This window comes from Monodelphis domestica, chromosome 3, assembly GCF_027887165.1.
Source record: "Monodelphis domestica isolate mMonDom1 chromosome 3, mMonDom1.pri, whole genome shotgun sequence".
Taxonomy (NCBI): Eukaryota; Metazoa; Chordata; class Mammalia; order Didelphimorphia; family Didelphidae; genus Monodelphis; species Monodelphis domestica.
Window position 1 is genome coordinate 255,508,107 of NC_077229.1, and position 16,174 is coordinate 255,524,280.

Consider the following 16,174-nt stretch of genomic DNA (forward strand, 5'->3'; position numbering starts at 1 on the left):
TGTTGTAAATTATCTCACCTAAAGAGGCATGAAAAACTATTGGGGGGTGGGGAGGAAGGTGGTGACAAGCAATGCTTAAATCTTATTCTCATTGTTCTTGGCTCAGAGAGGGAATAAAAATCGTACTCATTCAGGTATAGAATCCTATCTTGTCCTATTGAGAAATAGGGGAGGAATAAGACAAGGGTGGGGGTAACAGAAGCAGGGGAAAGTAACGAGTGATGATTAAAAACTTGGGAGGAGGGACAGAGTGAAAGGAGAAAGAGCAGAATCAAAGAGGGAAAATAAGATGGAGGTGAATATGCAGTTGGTAAACATAATTGAATGTGAATGGAATGAACTCACCCATAAAATGGAAGCAGATAGCAAGAGGTGCAAGCACACCAAGATGCCAAGACAACAAGACGTCCAGCACACTGCCACCAGCCATATCTCCACCGCGAAAGAGTGAGCCAGAGCCACCTCTCCACAAAAAGAAGTCAGAGAGAAGTGACGCGAAATCATAGACCATTTTTTACATCACTTCCTGCATCTCACATGTACCAATGGTAGTTTAAACTTGACTTAGGAGAGCCCAGGGGGTCAGTCAGTTGTTTCTGATTTGTCATTTGCTAACACATGTTTGTCATAGGCCATCCTTCTCATCACTTAATCCTTAAGTAGGGGTGTAGACATTCCTGTTTGTTAGAATTTTAAAGATTTAATCAGGGTGGAGAAAATCTAAAATTCACAGTAGAAGGGGAACTTCCAGACAACTAGTGAAACTGAAGGATCCATCTGAGTTACCATAGTGGTCTTCCTTCCAAAAACAGGAGCCAGAAACAATAAACTTAGTGTAGTAAAAAGTTATTGAAGCAACTGAGTATGGATGACTTGGCTGTGAACCAGCCACAAAGGGAGCAGTCCAGTTGAGCAAAGGAGTGATTTATTTCCCTTGGTGACCACTTAAATTTAGATTTTTTTTCAGTCTCAAACATAATTTTACCCTTTACAATAAGATGAAATTCAATAAGGATAAATATCAATTTACAATAAATATAGAATATATCAAGGTTCAATAATTAAGCTTCAGAAATATAGGATAAGGGAAGCATGGTTAAAAATATTATCCATAGTACATCTGGGATTGTTAGTGACTTGCAAGCTCAATATGAGTCAACAATATGATGTGGCAGTCCAAACACTTAATAGGTTGTTGGGTGGCACTGAGATTTTTTTGGGTCAAAACTTGTGATTTTGTTGGTATAGTGAACACCTGGTAAGTGTGTTCTCTGTACCAATGTAAGACAGCAATTTCTCTGCAACTAAGAATAAGATTAGTCTTAAAGAGTTATGTAAGGGTACTGAGGATAAGTGATTTGCCAAGTTTTACAAGGTCAGTATGGGTCAGAGGCAGAACTTGAACTCAGATCTTCTTGACTAAAGCCATCCCCTTATCCATTTTGTCTTACTAGCTCTTTAGAGAAAAAGTCCAAGAATTCCTTCCAGGAATAAAGGCGTGATAGTCCTTCTGTATTCTGTCCTGGTGGGATCACGTTTAGATATTGTGTTTAGTTGTGGATGCTATGATTTAAGAAAGGCAACTATGGTGATAAAGGATCATGTCATATGAGGATCAGTTGTAGGGATGAGACTTGGAGAAGACACCATGGGAGAGGGCATGGAGCAGGGAGTGGGAACATGAAATCAGTCTTCAATTATTTGAAAACTCTGTGGGAGAGATAGTTTTCTGCTTGGCCAGAAAAGGCTAAGAGTAATGGGTAAAAACTGCAAAAAAAGGAATTTAATTTTAATTTTGGGAAAAACTTCCCAAGAATTAGAACTATCTAAAAGTTGAATGGGCTGCCTGAAGAGGTGGTGGGCTCCCTCTCACTATAGGTCTTCTACTTAAAATAGAAACTGAATCACCTCTTGACCAATATATAGTGTGGGTTTTGGAAGAGATATGGGTTGGGTGAGGTGGCCAATTAGATCCTTTTATAAAGATTCTAAAATCCAGTCACCATATCCACTCATCAAAATACGATCCATTTTTTCAAAACTGAATTCAATACTATCTCCTTCATGAAACTCTGCCAATTATAATATGTATGACTCTAAGCAAATCACTTAATTTCTCTGACCTTATTTCCTCATTTACCAAATAAAGGAGTTGGACTAAATGACTTTTAATTTTTACCTCTGAACCTGGGATCCTATGAACCTTTCTAGGGCAACTAGATGGCACAATAGATAGATAAGAGTGCTGAGCCTGGAGTCAGAAAGACTCCTCTTCCTGAATTCAAATCTGCCCTCAGACATGTAGTAGCTATGTGACCTTGGACAAGTCACTTAATCCTGCCCCAGTTTCTTCATTTGTAAAATGAACTGGAGAAGGAAATAGCAAACTACTCTAGCATTTTTGCCAAGAAAACCTCAACTGGGGTCAAAAAGAATCATACATGAGTGAAAAATCATTAAATCATAATGAAATGAACCTTTCTTCATTCCTCCAATTGGAATTTCTTCTTCCTCTGTGTCCCCATAGTGGTTTTTATTTCTTCTATGGCACTTAATACAATCTTCCATGAAGTATATTTCCATCCCATCTCTTACTAAAGTATAAGCTACTTTTGAAGCAAGAGACCATGCTTTCATCTTTGTATTCCCTACTTGTGAAACATGCCTTTTACACAGTAGTTGTTCTAAAGTTTGAATTAAGTTGATGTTGCTTGTGTAAGCCCTCAATTAATTCCTTTCCCATTGATCGATGATTCTTTTTTTTTTTTAGTTTTTAAAACATTATTTTATTTGGTCATTTTCATACATTGTTCATTGGAAACAGATCATTTTCTTTTCCTCCCCGCCACCCCTTCTCTAGCTGAGAGGAGATTCATCTGGGTATCACATGTGTCCTTGCTCTGAACCCATTTCCTTGTTGTTGGTATTTGCATTAGGGTGCTCATTTAGCGTCTCTCCTCTGATCGATGATTCTTAAAAAATAAAATAAAATAAAAACCTCAATTCCTTTGTACTGTGGTGCTAACTTAAGACACAATAGTCTATGAGCTGTCATGCCACTTCAAAGATTTATGATTTCGGTGGTTTGGGCAGTTGAAATTGCTCTCTCTTCAAGCACCGCCATTTATACTGACCACTATGACTTAGTAGATAGTTTTTAAGAGTTGCTGTGGCTGCATAATTCATCATTCTGAGACCATCCTGGTGATAAGCTTTTCCACATTTAACTAAGGTGAATTTTCAGATGACATACATTCACTCAAAGTCTTTCCAGGTGGGTAAAGCCTGGGAGAGATTATGTTCCAGGGTCACAATCTTCAAAAACCCATGGTTACTATAATACAAGGAAAGAAGAGAACTTTGATGGAGCAGCAGGCTATATTCTCTTGCAATTTGTGACAAAAGATAGTACCATTTTGGGCAGAGTTCTTCACCTAGCAGGGCTGACATAAACAAAAGTGTTATTTAATATTGGTTGTATAATCTCTTCCCCTCAAATAATGACTTTAGCAGTTTCTTGTAGTGGCTCTTTATCAGAACTATTCTGTAGTCTTATAGTGGAATCTTTCTAACTAAACTAACTACCACATCTCATTGCTTTACCCAACAATGATCTATCTAATATTGCTGCTAAAAGCTGGATTATATTTATAGGTTTATGATATTGGTTCAGTGTGCTTTGGGTATATTTATTTGTCCCACCCTGTGACTAATTATCCTCCAGTTCACCACTTAACTACTTAGACATTGTGGTATCATCCATTCTTATCATATGAGTAGGCTGGGTTAATTGGGCTCTGATGAATGTTGTTGCGATGACTACGATTCCAAATTGTGTTACTGGAGACATTATCTTGATGTGAGATGTCACAGACAAAACTTGAACACGAGCTGAAAATGACAGATGTACAGGCAGCCACTGTTCTTGGTAGCCTTTATTTTGGGGAGCTCCCCAGCTACATACTATTCGGAATTTTACACTACTTTTGGGGGTGGGTTCCTGAATTTGTGATTTCATTGATGAGGGAATTTGGAGGGAAATCTTCCTCAATCAGGACAAATCATTAACTGCTTCCTGATTTCCCACAATTCTAGTTCCCTTCCACTATTGATTGTTTCCAAGTTATCCCATAAATAGCTTGTTTATACAAACATTTTTTCCCCTATGTTGTCTCTCCGAATAGGTGGAGAGCTCCTTTTGCTTTTGTTTGTATCTCCAGCATTCGGTACGGTGCCTGGCTGAGATTTTAATAAAATGATGACCGACTTACCAGGGAATTTTTCAGGGGCAATGATTTGCCCAGAGTCACAATTCAGTTATGTGTAAGAGATAGGATTAAAATCTAAGTCTCCCTGATTGCTGAGGCTTAAGAGTAACTTTATCGACTGCAACGATATGCCCCTCTTTTACAAACTTAGCAGGCAGTTAAGTGACACCAGCTTGCCTGCTGGATTCGGGGGTGAATGTGGAGGACACAAGGTTTTGACGGACGCTGGGCGGCTGGAGAAAAGCATGCCTTTTGCTAGGTAAATCTTAGCCGCTGAATCCACTTTATGCTTTTAGGCCTCACTCACCAATGTGACCTTGTAGTCAGATACACACACACACACACGCACACACGTGTCTCCTTCGTGGCCTCCCTTTCTGGGAGAGACTGGTGCTTTCCTGCCCAGGCCGGTGGCGGTTCCCTCCCGCAGGAGGCGCGGTGGTGATGCAAGTGAAGACTGGGCGGTAACCTCAACCGCAGCTGTTTCTGAGCCGCCGGGAGCCGGTAGCAGGGAGCAGGGAGCCGGGGGGAGGGGGTGTGTGAGAGGGGGCGGGGCTGGGCGGGGCTGTTGGGAAGGTTGGGTGGGACGGACGCCATTGCGTTGCTATGAGCTGGCTCCTGGGCTGCAGAGGCGCTTGTCAATAGGCGCGGAGGCGGTGGCGGCGGCGGCGGCGGCAGCAGCGACAGGCTGAGACTGCATCCTCTTTCTGCTCCTTTTCTTGAGTTCCCCTTCCCCCCCGAGACCTCCTCCCTTGGCTCTCGCCCGAACCCAGGCTCCCCGTCTCTCGTCTCGCTCGGTCTGGGCGGGCGGCGCGCGCAGCTCCCGAGGCTCTCGAACTGCCGAGCGGCAGCCACGGCGGTTCCGGGGATGGGGAGGCGGCGGCGGGCAGATGAGAAGATGCTCCTGGGCTGAGGCGAAGCCAAGGACGGAGAAGGAGAACCTGGCGGCTGCGGGAGGGATGGCTCATTCCGGAGCGGCCGCAGCTGTGCCCGGGGGAAGCGGCGAGCAGCGGGGGTCGGGCCCCTCGGCCTCTGGCCCGGGAGCGGCGGCAGCGGCGGGTTTGGACGGCGGGGGGCCGCGGGACTCACTGAGCCTGGAGGAGATCCTGCGGCTCTACAACCAACCCATCAACGAGGAGCAGGCATGGGCCGTGTGCTACCAGTGCTGCGGATCCCTGCGGGCCGCCGCCGCTGGAGACCCGCGTAGCCGCCCCCGCCGCGCGCCCCGCAGCCGAGTGGAGGCGCCCGCGCAGATCCGCGTCTGGAGAGATGGCACCGTCACCCTGGCCCCCGGGCCGGGCGACTCTGGGGAGCCGCCTCCGGGTGCAGGTAAGCACCCCCCACCTCCCCCGGGCAACCGCATCCCTCTTTCCTCAGGCGGCCGTATCCTCTCCCATCCCGGGCGCAGTCCTGAGATCAACCAGGAGCGAGAATTTCGGGGTCACAAAACCCTTGTTTATGATAGTCTTGGGAGGCCGGGGAGTGTATGGGGGGGGGGGAATGACCTGGATCTGCACCCCCTCCCTCTCTGCGGCTTCTCTTTGCCCTCCTGACTCCCTGGTCAGCCCAGTTCCGGCACCCACTGGGAGTAGCCGACAGACCCAGGGACTTGGGGTGCGGGGAGGAAAAAGCGGCGGCTTCTGGGGCTGCTCTCCTGCCTGATGCAGAGCTAGCTCCCATGTAGGTCAGCAGCATCACGAGGGGTAGGGGAGGGAGGAGAGGGAGAAGCCCAACAAAACAAAGAGAGGAGCTGTCAAGGGGAACTGTCCCATTTCTAACAAAACCGCTTGAGGGGGCTGGAGGGAAGAGGGGAAGAGTTGTCACCCTCTGCCCTTTGCTGTGACTGGATTTGGGGGTGGGGCTTTTGTTTTGGGTACCTTTTCATTTCCAGTTGGAGCGAAAGATCTAGCTGATGGATACTAGTTATTCTTCCTTCAACTTTATACAACAGCTGCTCAGTCTGTTTATAAGGTTGTGTGGGTTGGGCCTTTTTAAAAATAAGATATTTCTATATTATATTTACATGCCCTCTCTGAGCACATAACCTCATTGAGAACATTCAGCATTGGTTATTCATGGTGTGACAAGGCATTGTAAAATAGATTCATTATATAGTTTAAACATCCACATAAAAGAAAATAGTAAAATAGTTCATGTCCCTTATCTACTTGAAAAAAGCACTTGTATAGGATTGTATATTGGTCTTCAAATAGTACTTTTAATAAAATTCAAAAGATTTTAAGTTTTAGAATGTTAAGAGGAAATTCGATCTCTAAAGAGGATTCTATCCTTGATAATGTTTTAGGATGAGATGGGAAAGTAAAGGAACACAATGACCATTAAAAAGCAAGCTAAACTAATTGTGTTATATAAGAACACAAAGAAATATTTCTGAACGCAAGAAAAATAAGTGCTATTTTTCTGTTATTTAAATTAAATTTGGTCTGGTGATGAATCTCTATCAGTAAATCAGTACTGATGAGGGTAATATGTTACACCCAACACTTGAAAAATCAGAGCACTTTGATTCCATTAAATCTTTAAGCTTGAAATAATAATTTTGTGGGGAGGAGAAAGGAAGTGGTCTTAGATCTGTAATTTCATTGGTTGAGGGAATTTTCTCCACAAATCAGATCTGTACTTGCTGTGCTGTTTAAATTCTTAGAGAGTCCTAGGCAATTGAGAAGATGTGACAAGTTCAGTCACACAGCTAAGGAAGTTAATCAGTCACTCTTAAAGTTTATTATGTACTTATTATTTTTAAGTCCCTGGGTAATTTAAATGAGCCTTGAAGTTTATAGTACTGAAGAATATGACTTTTCATATTGTGTTAGGAATCCTAAAACCACATATAGTATTTTGGGATTACAATTAAGAAAAAAAAGGGATTATTTAAAGTTACTTGGTCACCACAGAAGTAAAGAGTACTGATTTTGAAAAGTGCACATTCTAGACTCCCTGCTTTGTGAGGCATTGTGGTATAGTGTAAAGAACCCTGAGCCAGGAAGTAAGGAGCCCTGGGTTATAATTCTTCAGCTCTGTGACCTTGGAGAACTCATTTAGCTCCTTTGAGACTTAGTTTCTTTATTTGTAAAATAAGACTGGACTAAATAAATGAAGATCCAAGCTTTAAAGTATATATTTTTGTATATTTCTCCGCCTGGTACCATTTGGAGTCTTAAATGATGTTTAAACTATTCTAGTTGGCAAGTCCATATAAGATATTTTATTAATAGTTTCTACAGTTGCCTTTCACTTAATGACCTAATCTTAGGAACCAATTGTTTTTCTTCACTGAGATATGAATTAAGTTCTCAGTGTAATAATATACTACCCACATATGAGGAGGACCTTATTAATATGGTGAAACTCTTAGTTATTTGTTTTTGTTTTTTTGCCAGTAGTGAATATATAAAGAGCTCTCTGGGTCCAGTGGCTTACCTTCCTGAGAAGGTTAGCTGGGTTCAGTAATAAAGTCCATGTTGTTTTTAAGCATCTGTTGATTATTGTTAAGGGAGTACATATTGGTACGTATTGTTGACATCCACATTCAAATCATTAGGATTTGGAGATTTAAAATCATTAAAACTTTGAGATATGGAAACTTGCTGTATGGAAGTATTTCATTAGAAGACTAAGTTTTATATTAATTTTTAGAAGCCATATTTTTCTCACTTGCTTTGTTCTTCTGGACATTGGTAGAAATCTCATCATGTAAGTAAAAAGGTGATATCAGGCCAATATTTTTGTAATTAAAAGGAAAAAAAGTTTGTGGATATGTACTACAGTATACTTACATGGTAGGAGATAATATTTGTTTTCTTCAGTTATCCATTCAATTGTTTTAAATGTTTTAACTTGTTAAAATAAGTATAAGTATATGCTAAGTATAGTAGCAATTTGTCTATGTGGTATTTAAAAAATAATTTTAGTTACTAGTCAAATTACACCAGAAATGAGGTAGAGCACCAGAACTGGGAAAAATCTTTAGCATAGACTAATTCCATCAATTTTACAGGCGAGGAACTTGAGATCCAGTGAGGTTGCCTAAGGTTACAACTAGAATCAGTGGAAAGAGAAATACATTTGGAATTGAGAGACCTGAATCTGATACTTAGTAATGTGACCACGGATAAGTGACAGCCTTTCTAAAACTCATTTTCTTCATCTTAAAATGGTAATAATGATACTTGAACTAGGTAGCCCATAGGAATTGTTGGGAAAAAACATGTTTTGTAAAATAAATGCTAGAAAAATGTGAAATGAAGATAATTTGTTTTTATTTAGTGATAGAACTGGGACTAGATTACATATTTCCTGATTCCTAGTAGTATAGCTTTCTTTCTTAAGTGATTTAGAATTGAAATGAAATATTTCAGGCAGTGTCCCAGATGGATAAATATCATTATTCTTGGCATTATTTTGGAGGGATTTTTACATGAATATTGTTCATATTCTCCTCATACCCTAAGAAGGAGTAAAGTGGTATAGGTCAGTACTATCATTTGCTTTCCTGTCACCAAGGAAAAGAAATAGGAAAACAGCAACTGTAGAAGAGATAGTATCTTATGTGCTTTAATGGTTTGTGCCAATAATCCTTGTTGGCCTTTAGCAGTGAACACCTGGAGCATTATTTTTAGTTTGAAGCATGAAAGTTTGTAGAATTATTCAAATAGCTTAAAAACATTAACAGGAAAATAGGGGATTGGTGGTCTTTAATGATAAGCATAAAGAAATCTGCAAATATTAGAGGATATAATTTGAAGGAAGCACAATTTATTTTAGCATAGTTATTGCTACCAGCATTGGAGAGGGAATGATGTGGTCCAGACTGAGACAAAATAGAGAAAAGAAAAATTGAGCCCAGTTGTGAATGAATGTCTGAAAATGATGAAATGATAAAAATAGAATCCTAAAAAGAGTGGTATATTTGATTGAGCCTACTTGTAGTGCCAGGGGAATAATTGACCCAAGGAAGAATGAATGGAAAGACCTATGGTTCTTCTGAGATGGCCTATTTAAAGCATTTTATTTTCTCAAATATTTATGTAATATAAGACCTAAGTCATCCTCTATAGTTCTCATTTTACAAAGAAATCGATCAATAATACTTGTTAAATGTCTATTCTATGCCAGGCACTGTGCTAGGCATTAGGTACACTAAAGAGAAAATGAAGCTGTCACTGCTCCTAAGGAACTTATATTTTATTGGGAGAGACATTATATACTTAAACAAATACAGCATATGTACCAGAAAGGAAGGGCACTAAGAACTGTGGAGAGGAGGGAAGGCAGAAAATTCTTCATGTAGAATATGGTGTTTGAGCTGAGTCTTGAAGGAAATATAGAGATCCTAAGAGGTGATGATTTAGAGGGAATATTCTGAAGTCATGGGAGACAGTCTGTGCAAAGGTATGGAAATGGGAGTGTCATGTGTGAGTACTACTAAGAAGGACACTATGGCTAGATTATAAAGTACTTCAAGGACTATAATAATGTATAATGAGGCTGGAAAGGTAAATTAGGACCAGGATGGGAAGAGTTTTTTTTCTTTTCTTTTCTTTTTTAATTTTTATTTGGTCATTTCCAAACATTATTCATTGGAAACAAAGATCATTTTCTTTTCTTCCCTCCCATCCCTCCCACCACCTCTCCCATAGCCCACGCGCAATTCCACTGGGTATCACATGTGTTCTTGATTCAAACCCATTTCCATGTTGTTGGTATTTGCATTAGAGTGTTCATTTAGAGTCTCTCCTCAGTCATATCCAGGATGGGAAGAGTTTTAAAAGCTAGAGTAGTTGATTTTTGGTTCTAGAAACAATTGGAATTAGCCATGTTTGAGTAAGAGAACATGGTCAGATCTATACTTTAAGAAAGTGGGGAGAAACTAGGTGGATCAATAGAGAGAGAGCCAGGCTTAGAGATGGGAGGTCCTAAGGTTCAAATCTGGTCTCAGGTACTTCCTAGCTGTGTGACCCTGGGCAAGTCACTTAACTCCCATTGCCTAGCCCTTACCACTCTTCTGCCTTGGAACCAATACATAGTAAGTGTTTAAAGAAAAAGAAAAAAGAAAACATTGGGAACTGTGTGGAGATTAGACTAGAGTTGGGGAAAAATTTAAGGTAGATCAACTAGTTGAGAGGCTAGCATTGAAGAAGTCTGAGTAAGAGATGAAGAGGGCCTGAATTCTGGTGGTCCTTGGATGAGTAGAGAGGATCTAGATGGGAAAGATCTTGTGGATGTAGACCATCCAGGGTATCCAGTCTGAAATTTCTAAAATAAGTTAGTGATTGGAGACTGGGGCTAATGAAAGAGAAGTGGACTGGACTTAAGGATCTAGGAGTCATCTGCACTGAAGTGAAAGATATTGTGATACACATGTAGGTAACTCTTTTTTTTAACTTCATATAACTATTGTGTAGACAGGGAAAGATTAGAATGTAAACCCCTTGAAAGGAGGAATTCTCATCCTTTGTGTATGTGTCCCAAACAGTCTTGAGCACATACTTAATATTTAAATGCTTATTAATTGATTGACTTATGTTTGTTACCTTGTCATCAAGCTAATCTTTTTACTGCCATTTCTAACCTATGAAGCATATTATGTAATATTTCAAACACAAACATGTCATAAAGATTAAATTATTTTTATGAGGTCTAACAGAAAATTAATATCATTGGGATTAAATATAGGAAAATTAGCTTAATTAACGCATAGGACCAAATGCTCATCTCATAGAAATTTTGTTGATTGAAATAATTTTTAAAAATCAGCTGTGTTCAATTCAAATTAAGGAGGAACGAGAGAAATATGTTTTATACTCACCTATTCTCCAAGCTGTGTTTCAAACTGTTTAAAAAGCTGATTTGAGTAAGTAATAAAGAAAAGAGAGATTTCACAGAAATTTGAGGGTCCTGGTCACAACCTTCATGGATTAGCCAGATTGTAAAGATAATTTTAGGGTTGTGACTTAAAATCTTAATTAATTGGTTGCCAGGGAAAAATCCCAAATAAAATACCTAAGTCAGTCTGGAAATTTGTGGTAATTTAAATTAATATAGTGGGAAGGATTTAAGGAGAAAGAGGGAAGAGGATATAGGATTTCTCCCGCCTGGCCTGTGCCAGGGGGAGTTCAAGATCTCTACCGCTGGGTCTCTGAAGGAGATTAGAGACTTCTAAGAGGATAAAGTTTGGAAAGTGAAGGAGGGAAAACTCAGCTAGAAACTCACCACCAAACCGGACAATAGCTTGTAGCTTGATGCTGAAAGGCCCAGCACACTGCCACCAGCCAACTCTTCTCCATCAAAGGTACCAGAGAGAGGAAGCGAGACATCTATATAGACCTTTTACTCTTGTGTCCCTCCTCTAAATGCTCATTCCTTAGTTCTCATCTTCTTTGATTAGATTATATCTTTTGAGTTACTTAATACTTCTTTGTTAAATTCACCTTTTGTTAGTTACTTAACCTTTTTGTGATTAATTTACCCTTTATAGTTACTTAACGCCTTTTTGTATTAAGATCTAAAAATAGACTTAGCTTAAAGTTCTAGCTTCACTGTAAAGTAAGAACCAATTACCTTCATTGTTCAATCAGGAGATTACAACTTTATCTTCACCATAAAGTAAGATCTAAGTAGGGTGGAGTAATTTAAAACTCATAGAACATAAGAAAAATTATTTCAATCAACAAAATTTCTATGAGATGAGCATTTGTATAGTTTAATTAAGCTAATTTCTGACTTGGAACCAATACTTAGTATCAATTCTAAAACAAGATAAGACCTTAAAATTTTTTGTTTGAATCATTTGCTCAGTTAAATTATATATATAAAGCTAAAAATAAATTGTTAAATGGCAGGGGGAGGGAAAGAATGTAGATTTGAAAATAAATAGTAGCATGTAAAAGTTTAAAAAAATTAAAAAGATATTATCATTTATGCCTATCCATATATTCATGCTGATACATTGGAGAAATGTACCTAGATTAATGTCTTTCTGGTTTTAAAGGTATGAAAAATGTTGACAAAAATGTTTAAAGGGTGAAAATACATTTAATATTGGCTTTTCCCCTTCTCTCTAAATTTCTTGAGCTCTCACATCCTGATATGTGTTCTGTTAAGATGAACAATTAGAGAGTGGAGTAGAGGATTCCTTATCACACATAAATATTGTCTACACCTAATCTCTGGTACAATATTAGTAGAGACAATCCTGCTTGACATTGTCTAAGTGTTAAGATTAAATCCTACCATGATTTTGATAATCCCTTTCTGGGAGGTGTAAATTGTCAAAGTTAAATTGGAGAGGTATACTCCATATTTTCCTGAAGCTTATAGTATAACTTACATAAGTTGCAAACAATGATGTTTCAAGGTAGTTAATACTAATAATCAGGGTTTTAGAAGTTTTAAATTATTTTTTTTTTGGATTTGACCTGTGTTTGCATTTATGTGTAGCATTTTAGATGAGGAAACTGCCACTGCAAATGCTACCTGCTCTTTGGGGATAGCTAGAAATTAAGTGACTTGTCCAGACTTACACAGCCATCATGTGCCATGTGTCAAGAGGCATAACTTGAACTCAGGCTTTCCTGATTGCTAGGTCAATTTCTGCCTGCTGTGTAATACTGATTCTCAGAAATTGCAGTTAAACTGAGAAATTTCTAATTTAGCCTAGTATAAACATGGTCTAAATACCATGTTTATTATTATTATATTTATTATCAATATTTATTATATTTATTATTATTAATATTATTATTATGATTTCTTCCCACTTAGATAATCTAGCATGAGACCTGAAAATCCCACAGTCCTTGGAATAAGTATATGAATTAAGGATTTTTGCAGAATTAAAAAAAATCACAGTATAATAATCCAATCCAATTTTTACACTTCTCATTTTCCTTATGTCTGTGTTGTTTCTTCCCTTCCATCTGTATATGCCTTTCTCCTCAATTTTTGTTTTTGTTTTGTTCTGTTGAGCCAGTTCACTTTGTGTCTACTTTTATTTCCTCTTGTTTTCCTTCTCAATTTCTTCATGCAGTTCTGGGAAGAGGGAAGAAGAGACAAGTATTTCATTCAAGTACGCTAATAGTCATAGCTGGAGCAGAGCAGAAGCTTGAACTTTATATGGCTTTTGGGGTAGATTTACAGTCATCTAATATTTTACAGTAAAATATGGAGAACATTTTCTAAGACTTTCTACATTTTGATAAGGATTTGTGTCTTAATTCTCATCCGGCACAATTGACATCAAGTATTTTATATGTTACTATTTTAAAACCTCTTATGTTAGCATAATAGTCTTCCTAAGTAACTTTTTTTAAATTAAATTTTTAGACCTCTACTCTTTCCCTCTTCCTGCAATTTCACAATTTACTTTTAGCTGTTTTTTTTTGGGGGGGGGTAATTTAATTGAGAAATGAATTAAACAAATTCTTAAAAACAAACAAACAACCCTTTATCTTCTGTTTTAGAGTTAACACTAAATATTGGTTCCAAGGCAGAAGAGCAGTAAGGGGTTAAGCAATGGAGTTTAAATGACTTGCCCAGGGTCACAACAGCTAGGAAGTGTCTGAGGCTAAATTTGAACTCACGACCTCCTGGCTCCATGCCTGGCTCTCTCTCCATCAAGCCACCTAACTGATTCCAAACCCTTAAATTCTTAAAATGTTACTCTTGATGCCTTATATGAGGATATAGTTATTAACTGCAATGTATGACATGTAAAAGTTGCCTCTAATATGAAATAAAAATAGTGTGAACTTTCCAGTTTTTAAATTACTAATGCTTTAATAATTGCAGCCTTAATGGTAGGAACTGGGAATGCTAAAATATCTCTTTTATTTTATAGTATCTTTTTAGTATGACAGTATTTTTACACATAGATTATAATATTTTTGTCTAATAAATGAGTCCCTTGATAAAGGAACTGACCTGGAAAAGTTGTTACTTGTCCAAGTTCACAGGGTGGTGGAATAGAGTTTGTTTAGCTGTCTTGCTTATAGTTTTGTTTGCTTTCCATCACAATATGTTTTTGATATCATTGCCTTTTAATTGATAATGAGTTTTTTCCCACTTCCTTCAAATGCCTGACTTAGGGACTAGGGAAATGCCTTTGCTCAGGAAGCCCTTTCTGTACTTTCTGTGTGATCATACTTGGGAAACATGTTGAATTTGTTTTTGAGGATTCTAATTTTACCTCAACCCTTTGGCATGCTTCTCTCTCTCTCTCTCCGTCTCTCTCCCTCCGTCTCTCTCCCTCCGTCTCTCTCCCTCCGTCTCTCTCCCTCCGTCTCTCTCCCTCCGTGTCCCTCTCTCCCTCTCTCTCCCTCTCTCTCTCTCTCTCTCTCTCTCTCTCTCTCTCTCTCTCTCTCTCTCTCTCTCTCTCTCTCTCTCTCTCATTTTTCCTTTTCCTCGTCATTTCTCTAGCCTCATTTTTCACTGATTTTTTTTTTAAAGGGGAGATTCATGTAAAGAAAAATTTTATTATTGATAGCAACTCACCTAAAGGGATATAGTATAAAAACCAATTACAATGAAATCTCGCAGGGGTCTTGCAGCCTTGGATTTGAGAACATTTTTTTTTTTGGTAATTGAGTAACTTGCTGTAGATAGTTACAGAAGAAGACAAGTATATCAGTTAATTAAATTAGAACTTTATGAGGATGTGAACACTTCTTCATTAGGCTGATTTGCTACTCTATATGCTAAGAGAAATTTTTTTTTAAGAAGAGAAAAATAAAAAGAGAACTTGTTCATTATAAAATATTATGTTTTTAAAATTTTCTTAGTAACTGGATTAATACCTGCCAATTATGACTATAATATTTGAAATAATAAAGGAAATGGAAAAATAGCTTAAAGTCTGCTAGTTGTCAGTGAACTTTTATTAAGTGCCTACCATTTGCCAGGTACTGCCCTAATCAATCAAGGCAGCAAAAAAGGCAAAAGACAGTTCTTGCTATAAAGGCATTCACAGTCTAATAGGAGAGAAAATATGTAAACAATCATGTACAAAAAAGATACCTACAGGGTGAGTTGCAAATAATCTACAGAAAGAAGGCATTAGAGTTAAGAGAGTTCTGGGAAGGCTTCTTTTAGAAAATGGGATTTTAGCTGGAACTTTAAGAAAAGCAGGGCAGCCAGGAGACAAAGATGAGGAAAAGCATTCCAGGCAGGGTGAACAGTCAGGGACTAACATAACAGCTGATGAGATCACCAAGTGAACTGGTGAAGAGAAGGAGATTCTTGTCCAAAGAACAACAAAGTAGTCAGTGCCATTAGATCGTAGAGCATGTGTTGAAATGTAAGGGATAAGAAGACTGGAAAGGTAGGGGCCAGGTTCTGAATGTCAAAAGAGGATTTCATTTTTGACCTTGGAGGTAATAGGATGATGCTGGAGTTTATTGTGGGGAGTGAACGGGGAAGTGACAGGGCTAGACTTGCTCTTTAGGATGATAACTTTTGACTTCTGAATGCAGGATAGACTGCAATAGAGAGAAGTTTGACTTGGGAAGACTGACCAGCAGACTATTGCAATAGTTCAGGTGTGAGGTCCCAATGGTCTGTGCTGGTGTGGTGGTAGCATCAAAGAAGAGAAGGGAGTATATATACAAGAGATATTACAAAGGTAAAATTGACAGGTAGCAGACTGGATATGGAGAGTGAGAGAGTGTGGAGTTGAGAATGACAGTTTGTGAGTCTGTGTGGCTGGGATATGGGTAGTACTATAGATAGTAATAGGAATGTTAGACTGGGGGGTTTTGTTGAGAAAAACAATGAGTTTTTTGGATATGTTGAATTTAAGAACATCTAATACAAAATGTCGAATAGGCAGCTGGAGATATGAAACTGGAAGTTAGTAGAAAGAGTAGGGCTGGATAATCAAATTTGAGAAT

At 38.7% G+C, this 16,174-nt stretch overlaps 1 protein-coding gene across 4 annotated transcripts in view; it reads left to right on the plus strand.

Annotated features, from left to right (window-relative positions):
- The first annotated feature begins 4,820 nt into the window (after nt 1-4,820).
- Nucleotides 4,821-16,174, plus strand: part of SPIRE1 (spire type actin nucleation factor 1) — a 282,349-nt gene continuing 270,995 nt past the window's right edge. For 2 of the 4 annotated variants that reach the window (XM_007487737.3, XM_007487739.3), the window contains exon 1: nt 4,844-5,597. In XM_007487737.3, the coding sequence (XP_007487799.1) occupies nt 5,159-5,597 (439 nt within the window). In that variant the 5' untranslated portion in view covers nt 4,844-5,158. Of the gene's footprint in view, nt 5,598-16,174 lie in introns of all 4 variants that reach the window. The other 2 variants (XM_016431690.2, XM_007487738.3) reach the window with 2 other exon arrangements.